Source organism: Magnolia sinica, chromosome 18, assembly GCF_029962835.1.
Source record: "Magnolia sinica isolate HGM2019 chromosome 18, MsV1, whole genome shotgun sequence".
NCBI lineage: Eukaryota > Viridiplantae > Streptophyta > Magnoliopsida > Magnoliales > Magnoliaceae > Magnolia > Magnolia sinica.
The window spans coordinates 39,890,013-39,916,293 of record NC_080590.1 but is presented as its reverse complement, the minus strand read 5'-3'; the positions used below and the strand labels follow the sequence as shown (position 1 = coordinate 39,916,293).

The following is a 26,281-nucleotide window of genomic DNA, read 5'->3' as shown; positions in this document are numbered from 1 at the left end:
CAGGACACTTGGACACTCCAATCACTGGATGTGGACTGTCCATCATCACTATGACCATGGCCATTGAGGAACTGAAAGGAGAATTGGTTTCTAATATAGGTTCATTTATGCCACTATCACCATCTATTCTTAAGATTCATCACATATTTTAGATTGAACTCGACGCCACCACAATTGTGGTGGTTTTAACACCACACAATCATTTTCCATATATAAAATATCACACATGCATGTAAAATGAGCATAACAAATATTGTTGGATGCCCCTCACCTGTTGGTCCAGATCTCGCATCATCTGGGTTCTCTCTGTCTCTTTGGTTTGGGGGACATCGCTGCGCCCATTTGGGAACTGAAAAGAAAATTAGTTTCAAATACAGATACAAATATGTCATCATCTGTCTATTTTTATGGTTTCTCATATATTTTGGATAGGAGTTTTGAGATTTTTAGATCTTCATTGTTCATCTGCTCAACTAGTTATCTAATTGTGCTCTTAGAGATTTAGATGCTTGGATGGTATAAATTCAGTATAATTGATTACATGTTCCATCGATGGGAGGGAGGGAGGGAGGGAGGGTGGGCTTTTCCTACCTTGGACATGTATATAATGGTGTATCAGACTATTCTTTGATAACTATGTTGTCTATTGGTTTGAACTATTAAAAGTCAATCAAAGGCCCTAATTAAACATAAATCAAGCGTGATTTCGTGAATTTAGGGCCAATTACATTGAAATACAACAAAAAGAAGGTGAAATCATGAAAAATATGTGAAGATTTACATTCTTTCATCTTCTTTTTTCCTGATGTACCCCGAGGGAGGGAGGGAGGGAGGGCTTTTCCTACCTTGGACATGTATATAATGGTGGACATGTATATAATGGTGTATAAGACTATTCTTTGATAACTATGTTGTCTATTGGTTTAAACTATTAAAAGTCAATCAAAGGCCCTAATTAAACATAAATCAAGCGTGATTTCGTGAATTTAGGGCCAATTACATTGAAATACAACAAAAAGAAGGTGAAATCATGAAAATATGTGAAGATTTACATTCTTTCATCTTCTTTTTTCCTTATGTACCCCATAACAGTCTATTCCACTTTGATTTGTCAAATACCACTCGAATCTTTTGATTTCATCCCAAAAAAAAGGTCAAAATCTAGTCTAAAATGACTTTATAAGGTTCCTCTATAGTTGAAATGAAAAAAGAAGAAAAATGAGTAAAAAGTCAAAAAATAAAAATTGGGCCATTATGGGTCCATTGGCCGGTATTGCACCTGTATTAGTGCCAAGATGGCCCATTCTTTTAGGGTGGCCCGATTCAGCCCTGTATGGCATATTCTTATCAGGCCGATACAGATACAACATGACGGTATCGACCGATTTGACATTGATATGCAAAATTGTGGATGGCAATCATAGTATTACATATTTCAAAATTTCAACAGTAAGCTCTATCTAGCTTTCCCTGAGTGCTTGAATGGGGATATGGTGCATCTTGATTGAATCTGTTTTCACATTAATAAACCAGAAATCCTTTATAGAGTAATACTATGCACCTTTTCCTGCATAAGAAAAGGAGACCTATGCACTCACTGGTGGTCCACTTATGCAAGGGAAGATTTGGGGTTGACTGAAGTACCCCCAGCAGCGCTTTCTTTGCATAGGTGGACCGATCATCAAACCCATTGGTCACTTCCTGTTCCCAGATCAAATAAGGATTCCTCCGAAGTCCAACTTTGATGATCTACTTTCTAATCATCCATTGATGCCACTCGCTGGATGATTAGGATCATCCAATAAGATTAGTATGACTTCCTGGATACTTTCCATCTACTTTCTAATCATCCATCTGCATTTATTGAATTGCGTGTTTTATACTTTATAAGAGGCACAAATGATGATCTTTGTGCATTCTGTACTTCCATTGTGTTTGGTGGATTGTTTTCTCTTCTGGAAATGATTATGTTGGGCCCATCTGATTGGAAAATCAAACAGCCTTCCATGGGCCACACATACAAGGGGACTGCCAAAATGCTTGAGAAGAAGAAAACTCAACTCAATCTCCAGCAGGTCAGATTGTCTCAAAGATTTGGCAGGAGTAGACTCGGATTGACTTGATATTATAATTAATTAAAGTAACACATTTGTATTAGGATTCAACATATAAACTAGTTATATGTCATATATTATTATTGTTATATTGTTATTGGTTGTAGGTTCAACACTCCATCTCTATGTTTTGACTTTCCATAAAGAAAATGCCATGAGAATGGGCAAGTGACTTGTACAAGTCACCGTGAGTTGAGTTGACAGAGTTTAGGGGTCAACTCGATGAGTCTTTTCCTATCAAGGACAGAGTCTGTCCCAAAAGCGGCCCGAGATACTTGGCTTGAATCTCACCGAGTCGAGTTGACTCAGGTGAGTTTCAGGTCCAGTCAGTGAGTTGTAGAACTATGCTATATACTTGCCCATGGGTTGGACATGTTGTCGGGGTCTGATATATTGGCCCATAAATGGCCTTTGATTTGTTTTCTTTCGCCATATATATACGCATTATATCACCCTTATTTTTCTACCATGCCTAATTTTCTTTACGTGATGATCTTGGCAAGCAGCTCATGCAGGTTGAAAGTTTCATCATGGGCCACATGGCTATGCGCTCTCTAGAGGGCTTATAGGAGGGATGTTCAGGGTACCTGCTTCTCCCATGAGATGGGTGTAGGGATTCATGGCATAAGTGTGCCCACATGGCATGTGTACAAGATTGGGGCCAATCATCAGGCAGGGCACATTGTTGTGACCTAGCCAAAAAATCACACTGGTTGACTTATCAAATGGACGGCACATGTATAAGAAAATTAATTCTGTTTTCAGTGTGCACTTGTGGCCTCCTTGATAAGCGGACCACATGTTGCCACAAGTGTTCCATTCCATCAAACTGTTGACATTTGGATAAGAAAATCAGTAATGTGCACTTGTGGCTTAACTGATGAGTCGACTAGATGTCACACATGTGTGCCACATTGGCAAGTGTGCTGCAGAACCACTCCGTCCATCCCATGGAAGGAGTCAACATCATTCCACAGGCTTCTAGCTCAAACATGGTGCTGCGGGCTTAGCTGGAGGTATTATAGAAATCTGAAGGTTGTTCACAACCATTTGGGTTTTTGTGGTTTATGCAAGTGGGGAAAATGCGGCGTATGGTTCAGTTCAGTGATCCAAACATTTGATATGACGGGCAACACTGTAGATGGTCCATTTAACAAGACTTCCCCAGATTGGAAGAATTCTAACCCTTCAATTTTGACTAACTTGAATCCTCCGATCTAGCTGATTTTTTTTTCTGTGGCCCAGAATATCAACCGTTTGGGCAACTGAACCAAGAGCCCTGGTACAAACTGAAAACCCTAAACCTTTCAATACCAAATCATGAAGTGAAAGATGGTGGCTATGTAAGAACAATCAACCTCCTAATGAGAAATGAACCAGCCTTCGCAGCAGCAAATAGAATTGCATGCATGTTGTATAATTCTCTGGCATTTTGACAATGTGTTTTCTTTGAGATTCATCATCAAAGACGCGGTGAAGAGGCGTCTCTTCGAGCCGCTTGACCACAATACCTGCAAAAGCATCATTGTAATTACAATATTACTACTGTTTACTACTAAAAGAAGCGGCAAATGTTTTGAATGGCGTCCAACTAAAGGCTTGTTTAGCCTTGCTTGATTAACTGCTTTTGGGCAATTGATTAAAACTAATTTCTATAACATGCTGCTTGTTGCACATGGATGACAGGATGGAAATTGTTTGCTGGTTGGATGTGAGCATCTACACATGTGCATACCGCTGTAAGTTCTGGTAAGGTCGAGCTCTGTGGGCCCCACCCATGATGTGTGTTGGACATCCACCCTATCCATCAGGTGTGTACCCCTGATAGTCTGGACTAGGATTGAGTACTGCCCCTGCCTGTATTGAGCTCAGCACAGGCATGACATGGCGGGATTTGACTCAACTCAACAGTAGTCCGTTCTCAGAGATGTACCACTCAAATATGTGCTCAACAACTTTCAAACATGGTTTGTGTGTGCTCCATCTTTGACTGCGACCTTCTGCCCAATCAAATCCTGTCACATTGTGCTTGTTCTAAGCTCAGTACCCAATCTAACTCTGATAGTCCTAGACCTCAAAATCCAGCCCCATCTATGACTTAGGTAGGCCACACCATAAAAAACAGTGGAAAGTGGATGCCCACCTAAATAAAACCTTCTTAATTGTTTGTGGAGCCCATAAAGATGTGGTTTACACTTCTGATCTGTCCATTGTGTGTATGACCTGAATGAGGGATCCCACCAAATTTCTGGCCAGTTCAAAACTCAGGTTGGCCCACGAAGTGAGTTTAGATGTTTTAAGCATGATTTTGCATTGTTCCAGATGGTGTGGACCACCTGAGTTTGGATACAGCTGAGTTTTGCCACGTTCTATGTCATGGAGGGGACTTACTAGATGGACGGTTTGGATGTCACATACACATCATGGTGGGTCCCGCAGAGCTTGATCTTACCGTAAGCTTCATTAAGGTAGAGAGGATGGCTTACAATGGTAGATGAGGCACTCAAGTCGTCCGAGGTGACTTCCACTTTTGAAGGCAGAAGGATTGCTTGCTAGAAGATGCAGAGCTGACTGTCCTCTTTCATTCACAAAGTTGACAAGATCCAAAGCTGGGTACTCGGTCGTTTTGTACTTTTTAATTATTTGGTAGGCCAAATCTTGCGAGTAGATAGTATCAAGGTATGAGTACATGAAAATAAACAGAAGGGATTAACTTGGAAGTTATGTGATATTCTTGCAGTCGTTGGGTCCATACACATGCACTCTAAATTGTAAACAACACATGTAATTCAACTTAAACCGTCCATGTTGTAGGACCCACTATAGATAGGTCATATCTGTTGTTGAATTTGGACCATCAACTTGGATCTCCAACAATCAGCATTTTTTCCTTTATGACCAATCTGAAGTGGGGTCCAAACTTTGACTACTTAATTTGGGTTACATGTATGTAATGTGTGTGGTCCACCATAGTATCAAATGACTTTCAGATTTGAAGTCTTACCAAAGTATTCCCCTGAAATGGCCACATGAAGAATGTTGTTACCATCATTCCTTCTCCAGTAATCAGTGCCATGTGTTGGGGGGCATTTGGAATGGAGATAGATGAAGGCATTCTTTTTGCCATGCAAAGCAGCCAAGAAGAGTGGGGTCTCACCATCTTTGTTGCGTTTTGCGACCAGTGGAGAGTGCCTATCTGCCATGCATATGCACATCCCCACATTCCCCATGGCCGCTGCTAAGTGAAGTGCAGTGTTGCCCCTGTCATTCACCAGCTCTAGGATTCTCATGTTGGTCACCGCCTTCACGAGCTTCTCTACTGCATGCATCTTATCTGTGGTCACTGCTATGTGTAATATTGTGTCTTCTGAACTGGTGATCTTGGCAGATTGGGTGTATGGTTTTTCTTTGTAAATGTTCACCACTTCTTCCCACTGATTGTTCATGGCAAACCGGAACATTTCCTTCGGGGTTTTCCTAAGGTCTTCTTCAGGCATCTCCGCCATTGGTTGGCCACCATAGGCAGGCGCCCCCGGTGGAAATGCCATGTTTAGTTGGCCACCTTGGGGGGGTACCATACCTTGAAATGCCATGTTTGGCTGGCCACCATGAGGAGGTCCCATGCCTTGAAATGCCATGTTTGGTTGGTCACCTTGTGGGGGTGCCATACCCTGAAATGCCATGTTTGGTAAGTTACCATGGGGAGGGATCATACCTTGAAATGCCATGTTTGGTAAGTTACCTTGGGGAGGGATCGTACCTTGAAATGCCATGTTAGGTTGGTCACCTTGAAACAGGGACATACCTTGAATTGCCCTGTTTGGTTGTTCACCATGGGTAGGTGTCATACCTTGAAATGCCATATTTCGTTGTGGTAAGATATAAAACCAAGTGCCAAGGTATCCAATATATGTTGTTGTTGGCGTCCATTGAAAATGTCTCATATGTGGTGCAAATTACAAAAGACCATCCGGTTGGGTCCCACAGATGGTTCTCTTCTTTCCAAAAGAAAAAGAAAAAAAGAAAGGAAAATACCAAATCTTGGTAGTCTTAGAAAGCCTCTTATAATCCGCTTTAACAAGCACCATCTTTTATATAGAAAATTGAAAAGAAAAAGAAACATCTTTTATTTATTAGAAAAAAAAAACACTGAAGCAAAAGGGAGGACGACGAACTGCCCCCTCCCTGATTCTTTACAGACCAACCATCCCTTTTTTAACCAAATTATTATTGTTGTTGTTGTTGTTATTGTTACTGTTATCCTTGTTATCGCTGTTGTTATTATTATTATTAAAGTTTTTTTTGTATGTACCCTCTATCTCTACATTCCCTTTAAATTTTTCCTGAAGTTATAAAATCAGACCCATCTCTGACTCAGGTGGACGACGATTGGAAACAATATGTGGGGAGTGCCCACCCTCGAAACTGCTTCCCTTGGTGTGCCCCACATAATCTTTGGGTTCGAGGCATACTTTTAGTGAGACAGCTGATGGCTGTGTGAGTGTGTACAACTGCATCTCCTGCAAGTAAACTAGAACGTATGATCTTTATGTAGCAAGCAAAGGGGTGTGCACCTGGGTGGGCCGCACTGTGATGGGTTTCTGAAATCCACTCTGATTATCAGGTGCATGACCATATTTTAGGTGTAGTGATTAAAAACCAGGCAGATTTGTGAGTCATGTGTGCTAAAACATTGGAGGGAGACAACCAGCCTACGGGGCCAGCCATGATTGTCCGTACAATCCAGTCTGACCATCAGTTGTGTCATTTATGGTTAGGCCTATGGCCCAAAAGTCAGGTTGACTGATAATTAAGGTGGGCCACACTAAAGGAAAAAGTTGGAAGAGGGACATCCACCCTTGATTTTCTACAAGGTCCACTGTTATGAATATGTGAAATCTACTCCAACCATAATCCTCGGAAAATTTTATGCATGGTGCCCCAAATTAGGCCCAGTGATTTATATGGGCCACATTAAGGGAACGGTTTAGAGGGTGGTATCTCCTTGCACATATTGTTTACTTTGTGTGGTCCAATCGAATGATGGATGAGGTTGATTTTTGGGTTTAGGATTTAATGTGAGCTGACACATCTGATGATCAGAATGGATTTCACATACACATTACGTTAGGGCTCACCCAAGCCTAGCTTGACCGTGCTCCTCCTTCACCTTAGGTGTGTAACCCATGCTAGGCCTAGGGCCCAAAAATTAGAGCCACACTTTTGAGAAAGGTATGCAAGGGATTCCTACTATCCAAACTATTTCCTTTGGTGTGTGCCATATAAATCATGGATGTGCTAATCTTTGTGCCTCAGGCATAATTTTTAGTGAGGCATCTGATTGTTGGAATGGATGTCATATGATGATGGTCTTGGTAAAGGATCAAAGATGGATGTTCCTCTCTCAATTGTTTCCTTCCGTGTGGCTTACCTGAATCACGGGTCACTTGATTTTTATGCCCAATGACAGATGACCCAACTAATGGTCAGAGTGGATTGTATATACACACCAGAGGGTCCATAAAAAATCAAGGGCGGGTATCCTCTCCTAACTGTTTCCTTTGGTATGGCTCACCTGAATCACAAATAATTCTGATTTTTCTTATGCTTAACATGGAGTTATATACCTAATGGTCGGAGTAGATCTAAGAGACGAATCACTGTGGCACCCATCTGAACCATCACCCCTTTTGCTAATCCAATACACAGGGTTGATGGATCTCAGAAGAATACATAGCTGTATCGACAGGACACTTTTCCTTCTTTTTTTATTTTTTTATCGTCCGGATATTTAGGGCCTGGTGGTTTTCTTGCCAACGGCGTAACTCCCATAACAGCTGACCATGGATATAGAGAGAACAAGAAGCCCATTGGTGAAAGCTCGAGTCAATTGGATGGGGGTTGTGTGCGTGGGTAGGTGTCTATATATGGGTGCGTGCTGCGTGTGTAAGGGTGTGGGTGTGGGTGTGTCTGAAACTCTTAAGTTCAACTGGTTAGACCGTGCAAGCATTTCGGTAACTGATGATTAATCGGAGGGTGTTTGTTTTTTTCAATTACATATGTAAATGAGACTAAATAGCTACTAATGAGTTTTGAGGGGTATTTGTTTGAGCGGGAAATAGCTGCTAATTATGTATCGAAAATAGCATCAAATGCATAAAATCAAAGACGTATGGAGTGCCCATAAAATCCGTGGGTTCCCCAGTGATGTATGTGTTGTGAGCCAAAAAATTAGATGTATTGGAAGCTCAAGTGGACTATACAGGAAATGGGGGTTAATGATGTTCACCGTTTGAAATTGAAACCTTCCTACGACCCATAGAAATGTGTATCTAATCATCCAATCTATTCATAAGGTCACACTGATATATATATATATGAAGGGTCTACACAAATATTAGCTTGATCCAAAACTTCTATGGCCCCTGAGAAGTTCTCAATGTTGGGTGTTCAATTCTCATTTCCTATGGTGTGGTTGATTTGAGCTTCGGGCCTACCTCGTTTTTGGGCTTATATCTAAAATGAGCTACAGAACAGATAGATGGTGGGGATAAGGTACATACATCATTGTGGGCCCCACAACCTTTACATACAGAAATTATAATGATATAATCTATAAAGGGATTTGCCTTTTCTATTGATTCCTACCGATTGGATTAAAAAAAAAAAAAAATTATGAATGGGCAAACAAACTCTAGCTTAAGGTCATCCTTGGGAGTGCTACTGTAAATACATAGACAAATAATCATTACTCATTCATCATAAATTATGTTGAAATTTGGTTTATGAAAAGTCAAAACTTCAGAAATTTTGTTTTACCGTCAAAATGATTTTAAAAATTTTCAAATAAAAAGGTGCAATTTTTGCTTTTGTCCGTGTTGAAAATGAGAAAAGAAATCTTTTGGTTTATATGTGGAAGTGTGTGTAGTATTCTTACTCGGAGTTTTAAATATTGAGATACTCTGGTTGCTCATTGGAACGCACGCGTGCTCAAGCAATGGCGTGGGTAATGTGGTTGTAGTGGCGCTAGTAGGTGCACTAATATGAGCCTAGGTGTGAGTGGTCTGATATGGGCCTGGGTTTTATACGCTGCAGAAAATGATCAAATTATTAATCCAAATGGTCGGCCGTTTTGAGAACAGCTAGCAACCTTAAAAGCCATAACAATTTGAAAATGGACGGGCCTTGATGATCCAATAATCAAATTTTTCGATCTAATGATCTGAAATGGCCCAAATTAATGATCAACGTTCATAAACATTTTTCAAATGGTCTGAACCATTGATGGCTGCATAGCAACGATCCACTATCATGGTGCATATATAAACTGGACCATTCTAGTCCAAATACCAATCAACTCCAAAAATTCTCTCCTCATCCATCAAATCTTACAAAAAACATCTCCATCTAAGAATATTACAAATACGTCCGCTGTTTGAGTATGCTAGAAGATCAGCCACGTTGAATAGTTCCTAAGTGAACCCTTTGTGATTGTTACATATATGATCTAGATAGGGTTGTCTTATCCTGAAAGCAATTCGCCTATAACCCATCAACAATTGATAATGGGGCAAATCACACTTTTAGGACAACGTAATTTTTACATGATTCAGCCTAGTAAAACAAAAGAAATAATTTTACTTTTATTTTTAATTTTCAATGTTTTCAACATATTTCACAACAATCTTAAAGCGTGAAAATGGATACCGAAAGTGTTGCATCAATCAAACTAATGAACCAGGATCTGATCAGATTGGACTGATTCAACGGTGCGAATTTCATTAGGTGGCAAGACAAGCTGAAATTTCTTCTAACTGCTTTGAAGATATTCTACATCCTGGACCCGAAACGGCTCCTCGACGCTCACACCCGGACATGTGGACCTCTACCATTTGCGGCTCGGCTCCACAATCGAGAGTAGACCACGCAGCATCGTCCCATAGGCCGAGTGCTAAAAGGGCGCCCTGAAAGAGCACGTGATCTCTAGCCACCAACACCCCACCTCAAGCGTTGAGTATCATGATTGCAGACACGCTCTGATTCCTGTGCACCCCACCTAAAACAACATTAATGACAAGTCAAATCAACACCTCGGGCATAAAAATCCGACCTAACCGAAACCAATCTACTTCTCGAGCCTGCTATGCAAACACGGAAGTAAGGGAGCTTACTGTTATGGGTAAAAAACAGTATTAGCCACTAAGTAAAATACAGGTCGAATATATGTGCCCTATGCAAAGACCTTGACCAATGACGACTGAGTTTGATCTTGAAATAAGAACGGACTCAATCGTTCAAGAATAGTCCGGACCCACTGGGCTGCCCAACAAGCTTGAACACCCGCCAAAGGAACCAGGTCGGCACAATGCTCCCAGGTCAAGTCGGCCAAAATCACCTCGGCCTCCTACTGCACATCTCTTCTGATCCCGAATGATCAGACCTTATCTAAAAGAGATTCTGTTGAAATCTTCTCCAAATATCTCGGAGGATACCCGCAATACGCTCGGGATCCCGAGACCCTCACCAAGGATCTTGGAAGATTCCCCCACGCGTTTGGGATCCGAATCCCTTTATGGTACGCCCTTATTAAATAGAGAGATCTCCTCTATAGCACCACATCACCTCAACTATAAATAAAAGCATCTCTAATGGTGAAAGGTACACATGATTTCTAGCCTAAAACCTCTTACTTGACTAGACCCAAATTTCCTACCTGGTTTAGGCATCGGATGGTCCCCAGTACTATTTTGGGTATCCTTTGTTCTTTCCTTGTGTAGGTATACGAAGGTCCAAGGAAGGCTAACCAAATTCATACATCAACAAACTTCATTTTTCGTATACAAACAAGCTAAAATATAGAACTTGGTATCGATTCCCTAGAGGGGTTGGCTTATAGTTAAGTGTCAACTTACAGTGGGTGTACTAACAAGCTAACCAAAAAATTAAAATTAATTTTTTTTTTTTTTTAAATGGCTAAAATATAGGACAACTAATCCTTTAAAAGTTGTGTTGTGTAGCACAATCTATTTGGAAGAGAGAAATCCGTTGTATCTTATTAGCTTGGGTCATGGAAAATGACGTGGACCAATGAAACCCAATGGTACTGGAATTTTCTGTGCCTTCAACATTGATGATCCACACTCAATTATAAGTATTTTATATATAAATCGAGTTTAGATTGGGTCGGGCAACCCGACACCTCAACCAAAGCCTGACCCAACTTTTATCGGGTTGGTGTTTGTATATCCCAAGCCTGAGATTGAACTCAATATATCCTGCTCGAGCCTAACCCAATGTTGGGTCGGTTGGGTTGAACCTGTCTGACTTTCAGCCCTGGATTTCACACAGTTTCAGATAATGTGATTCACTTGAGTTCCATATATGACTTATTTTGGGATCCCGTGACATAGAGGGGAACCACCAAATTCACAATGTAGATGTCAGACATAGATCATGATTGGGCCCACAGAGCTCGACCTCATGGGAGCTTCCATGAGGCCGACCGCATAGTACAGTGTCGTGTGCGCTCGCGGGCTACAGTTACACTGGTTGAACTAGGACTATTGGTTAGGTCGAGCGCACATTCCACGGCCCAATGCAAACATCTCAAGGGTTTGACAAACATTAACCAATTTAGTTAATGGTCTTTAATATGGACAGTCAAGAGTTTTTTGCACAAAAATAGGTCCAACCAACTATTCGATCCATGATCTAAATGTTAGTGCCATCATTGATTGCTTGTCATTCTAAAGAATTACTTTTGTTAGGCAATTGTCACAGTCCCATCCATTATATGGAAAAATCGGCTGCATAAAATAAGGCCAAAGTAATCAAGGATGATTTGGATCATCCTACAAGTGCGATATTTGCACCCTAGCCATTGCAATGTGTTCTAAACTAAATGGACCGTTCAGATTGGTCAATAGTACTAAGGGTCCCAATGCAACTAGGAGCATTATATATATATATATATATATATATATATATATATATAACCAATGCCTCCCTCTCCCGGGCATTGACTGTGGGTCCCACCAGCAGTAATAGTGATCTGCTCGAGGAAACATGGAAGAGGTCAGTCACCCCTAGGACGCCAATGTGGCACCTCTTCAAGATACAGGCCGTTCATCTGGTGGGTTCCACAGTCAGCATTCCCGTGCCCATCAATATTGAGTTCAATAAATAATTGGGTCGGCCGTTTGCTTTGATATAGGCCGCTTGTAACTGATTTATCTTTTCTTACAAGTGTGGCCCATTTGATGAGTACAAATGGACGGCCTGATTTTTGGGCCAGGAAATGTTTACTGCTTTCCCCCCACCCGATGAATTAAAAAGAAAAAGAATTCTGGGCACCTCATACTTTTAAAACTTGCGCAAATCACGTTGGAATTTCATCAGTACATTTTGACTAGGGGACATTTCCCTGTACTTCTCTCTTTTTCTTTCGACTTTCTCCTTTTCCTTTTATTTCTCTTGGAGAATATGGAAGTGGACATCCCTATTGCACGACGTGGCTCAGGTTGTGGGGCCCACTGTGATGTTTGTGTTTTATCCATGACGTCCATCCGTTTTTCGAGATCACTTTAAGTGGATGAACCCAAAAATGATTGAGATCCAAAGTTCAAGTGCACCGCACCATAGAAAATAGTGGGGATTGAACGTCCACTGTTGAATACTTCCTAGGGCCCACCGTGATGTTTTATTTTCCATCGAATATTTTCATAAGGTTACACAGACCTGGATGAAGGGAAAACACAAATCTAGGCTTAATCGAAAACTTCTGCAGCTACTAAGAAGTTTTCAATGGTGAGCATTCAATACCTACTGTTTTCTGTGGTGTGATCCACTTGAGCTTTAGACCTGCATCATTTTAGGGATCATATCCTAAAATGAGCAGGCAAAACAGATGGATGACATGGATAGAACACATACACCATGGTGGGCCCCAAAGAGATTGGGCCACGTCAAGCCACATGATTATTGGTTTATTCGTGTGGCCCAATCCCCTTCCGGAGATGATATGGTGAAACTGGGAGAACTCGAATATGGCAGCGCCATCTCCCCACGGTACATGTAGCAGGGAGAGGTACCAACTGGGCCTTCCAACTAGTGGGCTCTGTCATAGATCAATTATGTTTCGAAAATTAAACAGTAATAATAATAACACGTTTAACCGATGGTTCAAAACTCACGGCATCAGATGATCTTAGACGTCCAATCAATGGTAAAAATTAATGAGTTGAGATTGAGTGGAGAAAAAAAGAAGAAGATCCAATCATCTTGGAACTTCTATTTAAAATATCCCACCTTGTATTGCACATGATTCCAAAGTAGCATTTTCGTTTGGTTATTATAACCAGGTGATTTATGGTCCGTAAACAACATTTAGCTGTAATAAATTGGCGCCACTCAAGGGGTTAGGATCATCTGCTCGCCGTGATTCTTGCAACATGGCTTGCTCTCTAGTACCATTGAATTACCTTTTGATAACTACATGGGACGTCCCATATGTCGTCAATTTAAAGATTTGGGGATGTTACATCGTTTAAACCTTTTAAATGGCACATGGGGTGACCTATTGTTGATTTGGACAGTTCATTCATCAAAAGGTAGGAGTAAGCCATAGTACAAATATCATGCTAATTAATTAGGTGATCCCAAGCTTCTGATCAATAGCATGAAAATGATCAGTCAAGATTGATAAGAGAAACACAATAGGTTCAATCATCATCTTAAAATATCTAGTAGATATATCTAATTTTGTATTTCTTACGATGAATCTAAAGCAATAATTTGATTTGATGATTCTAACCATGTGATTTATCATAAACAACGGACAGTTTTAAGAAATTAGTCCGTTCAAAACAGTGATGATCATCTGATTAGTATTACTCTTGCACCATGGCTTGCTCCTAGTTGGATGAATGAATGAATGGTTTAGGTCAATGATAGGTCACCCTATGTTTTGTTTAAACAATTTGGAGACTTTTTTTATGTTAGCAAAATCCTAACCCTATACACACTCCCAAAGAAAGTATAAGAGATAAAAACCCTGAGATGTTAAGGGAAGGGTGTGTGGTGTGCTTGACACATTTTAGCCTACACATAAATGAAGAAAGAAAAATTTTGATGGTGGACGACACATTTATGTTTTCTGATTTTATGGCTTACTCACGCTTTAGATGTGCATTTTTAGGATGATAGTCGAAACATGAACGGGTTCAATAGATGTATGGTATGGATGTAACAAGTATCACAGTGGGCTCTATAAGAATTCTATAAGGTGGGCCTTATTGATCAGCGGTCTGGATTGCCCTAAAGGTTGGATAGTGTGATCGGGAGTACCAGTGGACCCCACTTAGTTGTGATTAATCTAAAATTGTGTAAAGGGTGGTGCGCTACAGGTACGCCATTTATTCAGTTTATTATAAGACACTAAGTGATGAGAAATTTATTATATTAGTATTGTATGTTGATGACATGTTTATCACCAGTTATAGCATGTCTGAAATTGACATACTGAAGACTCAGTTATAAGGAACATTCGAGATGAAAGATTTGGGGGCTACAAAGAGGGTTCTCAGCATTGACATATACAGATACAGGAAAAGGAGTAGGCTTTGATTATCTCAGGCAGAATACCTTGAAAAGGTATTGATGAAGTATAGGATGAATAAGGCAAAGCCGGTCAGCGTTCCCCACGCAACTCATTTTACGGTATATTTGGAACAGTGTCCTAAACCAAATGAAGAAAAGAAGGTTATATCTCGTGTGCCTTATTTGAGCGCAGTTGGTAGCTTGATGTATGCTATGGTCTGTACAAGAATGGATATTTCACATGCAGTCTGTGTTGTTAGCAGATATATATATATATATATATATATATATATATATATATATATATATATATATATATATTTATTTATTTATATACTTTTTGAAAAGAGAGGCATTGAAATGTCTACTTCTATACATTCGAGGTATGCAAGACTACATCTTATCATTTGAAAATTCAGGGACAAGTTAGTATGCTATGTGGATTCTGATTACGTAGCCAGTGTAGAAAATAGAAGGACAACTTTCGGTTACTCGTTTGTGCTAGCGGGTGGAGCAATCAGTTGAATGTCGAAGCTTCAGTCTGTGGTAGCTCTTTCCATGATCGAAGCTAAGTATATGGCGGTAACAAAAGCATTCAAGGAAGGCGTTTGATTGAGAGGAATGATAAAGCATTTAGGGCTTCAATTGGAGGTCATGCCAGTCAATTGTGATAACAAAAGCACAATCAATTTAGCTAAAATTTATGTTTATTAATCACATACTAAAACATATTGATGTGTATCACTATTTTATCTGGCATGTACTTGAGGAAGGAGGCGTGACTCTAGAGAATATTCATATGAGCATGAATCTAACAGAATGCTTACGAAGGTGGTTCCCACGGAGAAGTTTAAGTTCTATGCAACTTCTTTGGACTTGGTGAAGGAGTAAATGGAAGACAGAGTGAGCATGAGAAGTGATGGTAGAGCTATGATATAAGATGAAATTAGATATGAGGATAAAGAGTTATGATGAATGAAGATTGAATAAATGGTGGAGATTGTTGTTGATGTCTTAAATCTGTTAATAACAGGGTTTGTCGATACCATCAACAAACCACTCGATGTCATCGAACAGAGGACGATGCCATCGATAAATGCTCGATTCCATTAAGAAAATCTGAAAAATCCAATGTTGGTTGCTGGAACGTTTTAGTGTTGTTACTCAATGTCATCGAAGTAAGTTTGATGACATCGAGGGTTGTTTATGGCATCGAAGGTCCCATCAATGATGTGCTAAGAATTAAGTAACAACGAAATTTGTTTCCTATTCCGATTGTGATAGTATATATATATATATATATATATATATATATATATAGGATGTAATCACGATTAGGTTATAAAGAGGGCTTTCTAATTCACTCCTAAGGGTTTCAAGGGCATAACTATGGCTTGTGAAGTGGATTCAATGTTTGTTCGAATCGGTAACACTATCTCTTGTAATTTTTGCTTTCATACGGCATTACTCATCTCTTTGTGCCGTGGTTTTTTCCTGCAAGGATTTTTCATGTAAAATTTGAATTGTTCTTATTTGGACTTGGTAGTGCGATTGCGAGTACTTTGCTTGATTTGTCTCTAGGTGTTTCCGCGGTTCCCCAATAGACATGACCATTCATGCCCAGATAATACTCCCCCTCCTGTGTAACATCAATAGCAATTGGATGTTGTAAGGTTTTAAAATCATCCTTCTACTGTTCCATAGAATCAAGGTGCCCTTCCTCAGTGATCGGGTTTGGCTCTTTCATCCCGGGAGTCAAGGGTGATCTGGAAGACCTAGATAACCTGTTTTATCATGGGCTTTTAGCTAATTAGGTTTGAAATTTATTTTCTTGTATCTTTGGGTTGCATGTTCAGCCTTATCCATTAGTACATCAAAGGCCTCCCAATGGAATTGTAAGACCCGTATCCTAGTCCTTACTATTCCGTCGAATTCCGCGATCCTTCCCGTCGAATTCCAGCAACCCGCGATGTATAATGAACGTTTGCGCACGACCCTAAGTCGTATCTTGTAGAATTGAGTCGGCCTTATTCGAGACTTATACCATTGCGACCGCATTGTCACCGCGGTTCTAACGCCGCGACTCATGCACCGATCCGATACCCTGGCAGGGAGATGTGAGAGAGAGTAATTTTGAATTAAGTAATTAAAACTAAGAATTTAAAAGTGGGAACTAGGGTGCCAAGGATCCACTTGTAGTGAACAGGGAGCCCTCTTGCTTGATTCAAGTGACACAATTAGAATTGGATTCTTATCCTATCCAATTAGAAAATATATCAATAAAACCAAATTTGAACTTCCTTTGATCTAATTCTCAATGGAGAATTATGATAATTGGCAGGGATTTCATCTCCAAACCATGCCCGGGAGACAATGGCGAACAACAGGATTTACCAATCTCATAATATCAAAGCAGGAGAATTGTGAAGATTAGGAAGGATTTCATCACCCTACCACGCCCAAGGGATGATGGTGAACAACAGGACTTATTTATTTCACAATCTCAAATCTGGAAAAGAAGATACTCAAAGCTATTGCAGTTCTACTATAATTTAAGTCACAATAAACCATTAAAAACTGAAAGTATTCCTTAAATATCAAATTAGAATTTATGGAGTTTAACATAAACATGAATCAAAGCAATAGAAACATGTCATCATGCTACAAGCTTCACCTCTTAGCCCTATCTAAGAGGTTTAGTCAATCATAGACATAATTGGACTAAAGTCTCTTAAGAAAAACATGAAAACAACTAAGAAATAAGAAGAAAAACTCTTGGCGACGGCTTTTCTATCCTTTTACTCCACTCCTTAAACCCTAGAAGATACCTAGGAATATCTTAGGGAGTCTTATTTATAGTTGTGGAACTTCAACTTTCGCACCTAGTTGGAAAACTTTAAAAATCGTCTCAAATTTACGCAGTTTGCTAAAATAGACTTTACTTTGCATATTTTTCAAAATAGACTTCATTCTGCGCAATTTCACAAAATGACCCAAAGTTTCAGAATATGCTTTTCCAGGACGATTTCAAGATTCATTTTCTTCACTTCAAATTTTTTATTCTCTTCATTCCTCTATTGGTTTTCTTGGATCTTTAGCATGTGAATCCTTTAATCTTGGTCTCCTAAGATCCATCCCTTACCTTGGTGATTTTTGAGCATCAAATCCATGCTTTCAGCACCCTTTTCAATCCAAGCTCTTAAATTCACCTTGCAACACAAACATGAGTAAAATAAAACATTAAGTATTATCATGTTCATAAAACCAAGATATAGATGGGGGATAATATGCAATATTTGACCCTCAACACAATCCCCAACTAGCATTTTACTAGTCCCTAACAAAGTATGTGAAAAATATTTCGAGAACTACAGGATAATTTTTATAAGCTCATGCGTTTAAAATTTTTTTTTTAAAAAAACAATCCATATAATAGAATTCTAAAATACATTAATGTTGTGCATTACCTTCTCCTAAACTCTAGTACTTGGTAAGTTTCATAATCAAGTTCAAAGCATTAATCCTCCAATTAGAACAATTCCAAACATTGAGTTCCATGGGTGTATAATGAAGTGTAGACTTATCACAATCAAAGGTTCAATTCTTCACTTTCATGATAACGTTGATAAACCTAAACCGAAACTCGCCTTACAGTTCATCTTTTAATTCCCTCTTTTATTCTTCCACCTTTTGATTTTTCCATCGATAGCTTTCACGCCATATCAATCTTTTTAAAGATCTTTTATAGGTGGCCTTTTTAAAGACAATTGTTTTTTAGCTGGGCATTTTTTTCTTTCTTTTCAATTCTTCTTATTGAACATGATGGACTAATTTCTAAGGTTAGTACCTTCCATGCTTAATAATCATCAAGTTAATAATTCAATATCAAACTAACACTTTAATGTGTAAGCTGGATGTGATATGTGAAATCATGATTCAATCAATGTTTAAAACTTCTAATCGAGGATCAATGACTTAACTTAATTTTGATATCTCTCAAGTGACTAAAATTCAAGAGACATAAGGCATCAACATTAAGTATCTCGTAATTCTAATTCATGGATTAACTTCGAGATCACTTAAATTTGTAAAAATTTCAGAATTTTTTCTCAATTTTTCACAACTTTGCCCAAAGACTAAGAAAACAACTTATTAGCCTGCCTAATCCACAACCCCAATCTAAAATCTACATTGTCCTCAATGTAAAAGAGATAAGCATTCAATGCAAATGAGGCAACAAAAAGAAAAGGAAAGTGGTAGAAAGGTAGTACCTGAAGAAAGAATTCTGAGGTTTTTTTTTCAAAATATCTCAATCTGAAGAAGGGTTAGCAAAAGAATTAAACCATTAGAAAGCAAACTTTCCTAAACAGCAAAAAACAAACTATCCTAAATGGTGAAAAGCAAACTATCCTAATCCTAAATTCTTTGAAGGCAATAAATCTAATTAAGAAAATAGGGGAAAGCTACTTAGTCATGCCGCAAGGTTCCTCCTCTGGCTAGTATCTTGATAAATTTCTCAGTAAGTTTTGTAACAAGATCATACAAAAGTCATCTTTGCAATAGGCTTGGATGCCATAAAGCATGAATTTCCAAAGAAATTTATGAACTTTAGCATAAGGTTTCCTTTTAATCTCCTGAGGTGTCCAAAGTATATATGATTCACCTGTAACTGAAAAAGTTCCAGAGTTAGTACATCATGGTGAATCAGAGACTACAAGTAGATAAAATTTAGAGAAATTCTCAGTAGGTGATGTAGTCTCAACATATTCTAAAGTTTCAGGCTTCGGTTCAACTTTCAGCTCTTCCTCCCTTAATGGTAAACATTCAAGATCTGTAGAAGGAAGAGCTTCAGAATAAGGGTTCTCTCGGTCAGTAACAACCATCGAGGTATTGTTTTGAAAGTCATCCATTATTTCTTTTATCATGGGATCATTTGAATCTGCAAAATATGCCAACCTATCTTTCAGAGAGTTGAGATAGTCAGTTCAGAGAGACTCATTTTTCACATTGAGGTCTGTGATAATATACCCAATGATTCCTTCATCTTCTCTTAGAATAGAAGGAAACATGATTTCTTACTCTTCACCTTGGTGAGAGTCAATTATTACTGGATACATCTCACCTTGCCTTGCATAAACAGAATGTGGATTAGTAGTGACATTTATGTGAAGATTCTGTTCATTGTTACTACTCAGTAAAGGCTTTATATCGTCAAGTGTTGACGGCTCAGAAGGTGGCCTTAACTGAGTGGTTTCAAATTCTAGAGTCATCTCGGGCAACTTGTCTATCTCCCTAATCATATTATAATCTAAATTATGGGGAGTGGTCTATGCACGCCTCAAAAGAGTCATGTGGTTCACTTGGAAAGGACTCTTCCTCCACATGTAAATCAAACATGTCAGATGGGTGGAGTAGATCATTATGGTCAACAATGTCTTGTCTCTCGTGATTACTTTCCTGAACCATAATTAAAATCAATTCCAATGAATCTTGGGCTGTAAACTCATGATTCTCATCCCAATATTTATCATCTTCCAATTCAGTACAGTTCACAAGTGGGATGAGATCACTTTCCTCACACTGTTTTCCTAGGCTGAGTTAAGGCTCGAATAAACTAACATCTTCCTCCTCATTGAAGTCAAGTGTGTCATATGACTAAGGCGTGTCAGTATCATTATATTTGAAAGACAACCATGTCTCTTGATCATTTCTTTGGACAATCATCGAGATCGACTCTTTAGGAAATTGAGTTGTATTCTTGTTAACGCAATCAAACTCTTCATTCTCAATTTTAATACTCTCTGCAAGCTAGGATCACTTTCCTCACATTGTGTTTCTAGATTGGGTTGAGATTGTGATAATCTAGCCTCTTCAACCTTATCGAGGCGCAATTCAATAGCTTCCAATGATTTTATCATGCCTTCAACAAGTTGGTTGAACTGTTTTTAATAGTCTATGAAATTCAAACGTGAATCCTCTTGGATCATTTCTGCTTGCATTTCAAAGGTAGGAGATCCAAGAGAATAGTCACTATAATCAATTGTTGGTTCATCTCTCTAATGTTAATGTTTCCACTGACGATAGTCGTACGGGTCATAGGTGGGAGAGTCTATTTGTTGTTGGTACATACTATCACCCATAATATAATCTCTCATTATTTTCTTCTTATCTGATGGGTAATAATAGTTCTCACTCCCATAATTATGATAACCCCAACAATCACATATTGTTTTCTTAATCTGTGGGGTGTAATTATTCTCCTGCCTATGATCGCGTAAAGACTTCTTAACCGGTGGAGCATTGTATTCTGGTTGGTTCTTGATGATGGTTTTAGAAAAAATTCGAGACATAGGTTATTTCCTAACATAATCATCTGACGGCCCTTCACAATTTCTCGCATTCTCTAAAACTAGCTTAGTATACTGGCATTCGCACTCTTGTATAAACATGGTGAAACCCTAATCCTGAACCTAATCTTAAAATAGAATAAAAGAAAAATCCTACAACAATATGGAAAGTAAGTAAAGGAGAAGTTAAAAGGAGTTCATCGGTTTGAAGAGTTCTATGTTAGGATCTTACAAAACAGAAAACAATGTTAGTTTCTAAAAATAAATCAGAAAAAACCCTAACCTAAAAACAAAACAAAAATTTAGTCCTAAAATCAAATTAGTTTCTTAAAAAAAAATAGTTTTTAAAAATAAATTAGAAAAACCCTAACCTAAAAATAAAAAAAATAGTTAGTCCTAAAAACAAATTAGTTTCTAAAAAAAAAAAATAGTTTCTAAAAACAAATTAGGAAAGTTTCCAAATCTATAAATTTAAATTTAGAAATAGAAAGAAAAATTAGTTTCTAAAAACAAATTAAGAAATTTTTTAAATCTAGAAATAGAAAGAAAAGTTGGTTTCTAAAAAAAATTAAGAAAGTTTCTAAATCTGGAAATAGAAAGAAAAGTTAGTTTCTAAAAAAGTAAACTAAGAAAATAACCTAGTTTCAAAAAAAATAAAAAAAAATAAAAAAAAATGAAAGTTTCTAAAGATAGAAAGTTTCTAAAAACAGAAAAAGGAAACGAAATTAGTTTCGAAAAACGGATTAGGAAAGTTTCTAAAAAATAAAAAATTAGTTTCTAAAAATAAATTAGGACAGTTTCTATCCTATAATTAAAAAGTAAATATGTTTCTAAAAACAAAAAAGAAAAGTTTCTAAACTTAGAAATAAAAAGCTAAGTTAGTTTCTAAAATAATTCTGAAAAAACCATAACCTAAAAATAGAAAATAGAAAAATCATAATCTTAACCTAATTTCAAAACTAATCAAATCCAAAAAACGTAACCGTCATTCATCAGCCAAGGCGCCAAAAACTTGTTCACAACCCCAAGTGTAGGGTCGCGATATAGTAATAATCTCGGTAAGATCGAAGTCAAATCCACAAGAATAGACACTTGTACGTTTATGAAATTAACTAGAAGTAGAACTAGAAGAAGATGTGAAACTAATTCTGAAGTATTTGAAAGAGTAATTGTGAATTAAGTAATTAAAACTAAGAATTTAAAGGTGGGAACTAAGGTGTCAAGGATCCACTTATAGTGAACAGAGAGCCCTCTTGCTTGATTAAAGTGACATAATTAGAATTGGAGTCTTATCTTATCCAATTAGAAAATATATCAATAAAAGTAAATCTGAACTTCCATTGACCTAATTCTCAGTGAAGAAGAACTATGATAATTGGCAAGGATTCCATCTCCAAACCATGCCCAAGAGACAATGGCAAACAATAGGATTTACCGATCCCATAATCTGAAAGCAGGAGAATTGTGAAGATTAGGAAGGATTTCATCATCCTACCATGCCCAAGGGATGATGGTGAACAACAAGACTTACTAATTTCACAATCTCAAATTAGGAAAAAAAGATACTCAAAGCTATTGTAAATCTACTGTAATTTGAGTCACAATAAACCTTTAAAAACTGAAAGTATTCCTTAAATATCAAATTAGAATCCATGGTGTTCAACATAAACATGAATCAAAGCAATAAAAACATCCCATCATGCTACAAGTTTCACCTCTTAGCCCTGTCTAAGAGGTTGATCCAACCATAGACATGATTGGACCAAAGTCTCTTAAGAAAAACATGAAAACAACTAAGGAATAAGAAGAAAAACTCTTAGCGACGACTTTTCTACCCTTTTGCTCTACTTCTTAAACCCTAGAAGATACATAGGAACATCCTAGGGAGTCCTATTTATAATTGTGGAACTCCAACTTTCGCACTTAGTTGGAAAACTTTAGAAACAGCCTCAAATTTAAGCAATTTGCTAAAATAGACTTCACTCTGCACAGTTTCCTAAAATAGACTTCACTCTGTCCAATTTCACAAAATGGCCCAAAGTTTCAGAATATGCTTTTTCAGGATGATTTCAGGATTCTTTTTCTTCACCTCAAATCTTTGATTCTTGTCATTCCTTACTTGATTTTCTTGGACCTTTAGCATGTGAATTCTTCAATCTTGGTGTCCTAAGATCCATCCCTGCCTTGGTGATTCTTGAGCATCAAATCCATGCTTTTAGCACCCTTTTCAATCCAAGCTCTTAAATTCACCTTGCAACACAAACATGAGTAAAATAGAACATTAAGCATTGTCATGTTCATAAAACCAAGATATAAATGGGGGATAATATGTAGACACTTAGACACATTAGAAAATAGAGAGAAGTACCTTCATTTGTTCATATGACAGGTGTTGGGACATGAAAAGTGTAAAAGGTACAAAATTCTTCTAAGCAAGTGGTTAGTGTGGCTCATGTTGATTCTGAACAAAGTTAAAAATGGCATGGCCCAAAAACATGAAGAAAGCTCGTTAGTGCGGCTTAGGAATGGAAGCAATGATAAGAACTAATATGGCCTGATGGCGTAGCCCTAGCCCAAGTCCATGCCATGTTACTGCCACATGGACTAATCTAGCCCCATATTATGTTACGTCATCAACAAGACCTTTTCGAGAAATGCATATGCCACATGGCACGATTCTCAGTCAATCGAAAGGTGACACATCATTACTAGATTTCCAAGGAAGCCTATAAATACCCCATTAGTGCCTCCATTAAAAGATTTTTTTTATTATAATCTTTATTTTTTTACTTTCATTTGTTATTTTTTAGCAATTCTCCTCCTTTAAGTTTGTGCAACCTTTCCCATGTGACATTCGAAGGAAACTTCAAAGATTCTTTTATCTTCGGCCACACCAACCTCCAAGCCAATGAAAAAACCATGTAAGGACTCTTGAGGCTATGATTCTTTGATCTAGCCAATCGCCTTAATCGACATGCTGTCCAAATAGCTAGCATAGCCGCACCATCACTTATGAGAACATTATTTCATTCTTTATTTATCCTTGTGATTCATGTCATACATGATTGTAAGTGCTATGGTTTCTAGCTCCTATAATTGTCAAATTTTGTAGTGCCAAAACCTTTTTGAATCTGTGTCTTATTCAGCGCATCTACATATTCAAGACAATGCATCTCTCAAGAACAAAGATTTTTACTTCAAGAAATGCAAGTTTACTTGGTCATGTTCGAATACAACATCAAGTGTGAATTCAAGGTCAAGCTTCAAGTCAAGACAAAGTTCTTTACTTTGAACCTCAAGCTCAAGTTTCAAGATGTTTTAAGTTCAAAGGTTACGAATTCAAGTTTCAATATACTTCAAGTTGAAGCCTCAAAAGGTTTCAAGATCAAGCTTCATCATGTGTAAAGAACTCGAACTTCATGAACATCAAAGATCAACTTTCAACAGAATTAAAAGAAGTTTCAATGTTCATACTTTATGTATAAGGTATGAATGACCTTAGATTGACCATGGTAGGTCATTTTGAATACATAATTTAAATTGGATCACTTTATAAGTGCATTGACTGTTTCTCGACTAGTCTTGGACTTTGTTCGACTAGTCCTAGCACTGGCTCGACCAGTCTAAGAATTTCTTGACCAGTCCTGGAGACTGCTCGATCGGTCGTGTGAACAGTGCTCGACCTGTGCTCGACCAGTCCTGCGGCCTCGACTCAAAGTCCAAGAACTAAATCAGGTTCCACACGACCAGTTGTGGATAGGTCACAACCAATCGTGGAGGTCACTCGACCGGTCGTGTAGGGCTTACAACTAGCCATGGAACGACTTTATCCTATTGCGCTCAAAAATTCAAAAATCTGTTGCTCCTATGACCAGTCGTGCTGACCTCAGGACCAATCGAGAATGCGATTTCTACAATTATAAATAAAGCACGAATTTTAGAGTTTGGTATTTAATTCAATCTAAATCAATACGCCACTCTGAGAGATAAGTTAGTTATCTTTTTAAGCTATATTGTGCTCATTTAATATTCTCTTAATTTAGCTTTATTATATTTGATTTTGTATTCTTTATTACAATCATATTTGAAGAAGGGATTGAGACTTGCCCTTTTCTTGGAATCAAAATCAAATAGAGCTAACCCAACTTGATTTAATTTAAAATCAATTTAGAACCTAGAACCATTTCATAAGTGAGTGTGGACATTGAACTTCTACATTGAACTTCTACTCCGATTTGGTTCTTCTGGGCTACATCTAAAGGAGAATATCCAGGTATTTTACATTATTGTAAATTTCTATCTTTTGGTTTCATTGAGATTGTGCCAGAAAAATCTCTCTGTTTTGGTTTGTCTGAGGTGATCCAGAAAACTCAGAGTGTGGGGTTTTTGAATTGTGTAAGCCCACTTGAAAGACACAATTGTGAGGGTTTTAGGTGAACCTTGAAAAACCTATTTTCATAGTGAACGCTAATATCCACTATGTAAGGATATTAGGAGTAGAGTAGTTGTATGGCTGTCTTTTTAAAATAGTTGGTGTACACACAAACGAACCACTATAATTTCTGGTCTTATGGATTGAATGTTTATTTCTTTTTGTGAATTAAAATTATGGGATGTATTTGTGGAGAATGTTGTAATTTCTTTTATGCAAGTGTGGGAATGTTGTAATAGCTTAGATTTCATTCCTTGCTATTTATTTCTTTATTCCTCTGTATCAGTTTGAGTTTTTGATACACAGACCTTTCTAGGAATCAAGTTGTCCTACCATAAACCTTTGGTTTTTGGTGTAAGGTTGTCCTTAGAACAACATCTGTATCAATCTCTCAATACTCGTACATTTGAGGTTGTATTTAATTTCTGCATTGTGAGATTGTTTATTGCTATCAGTATTTATATCCATTTAAATTCTGCTGTTAATTTTTAATTTGGCATAGTTCTATTCAACCCCCTCCCCTCCTCTAGGACTTAATAGCTCGGCCTTTTCATCTAGGCCCATCCTGGTTATGAGGAGAGTACAACATCACCTCTTGCTTTAGATGTAAGGATCTGTGATAGCAGATTTGGTTATCCATTGTTGAGAACTGATCTTGATGTTATAGATTAGATCAACAGTCCTTCTGTGGACACCGCCATGTATATAGGCCGATGTGGCAAGCCATAATGACTGAATGAACCCCTCCTACCAATAAAGTAACTGGTATCGATGGATCCAAATCTATGAAA

The 26,281-nt window shown here is 38.0% G+C and overlaps 1 protein-coding gene across 1 annotated transcript in view; it reads right to left on the bottom strand.

Annotated features, from left to right (window-relative positions):
• Nucleotides 1–6,259, bottom strand: part of LOC131232462 (uncharacterized) — a 31,792-nt gene extending 25,533 nt beyond the window's left edge. Inside the window, exons 1-4 of the mRNA XM_058228697.1 lie at nt 5,119–6,259; nt 4,601–4,771; nt 3,473–3,625; nt 272–349 (exon numbers count right to left, since the gene is read on the bottom strand). Of these exons, the coding sequence (XP_058084680.1) occupies nt 272–349; nt 3,473–3,625; nt 4,601–4,771; nt 5,119–6,058 (1,342 nt within the window). The 5' untranslated portion in view covers nt 6,059–6,259. The remainder of the gene's footprint in view (nt 1–271; nt 350–3,472; nt 3,626–4,600; nt 4,772–5,118) is intronic.
• Nucleotides 6,260–26,281: the final 20,022 nt, after the last annotated feature.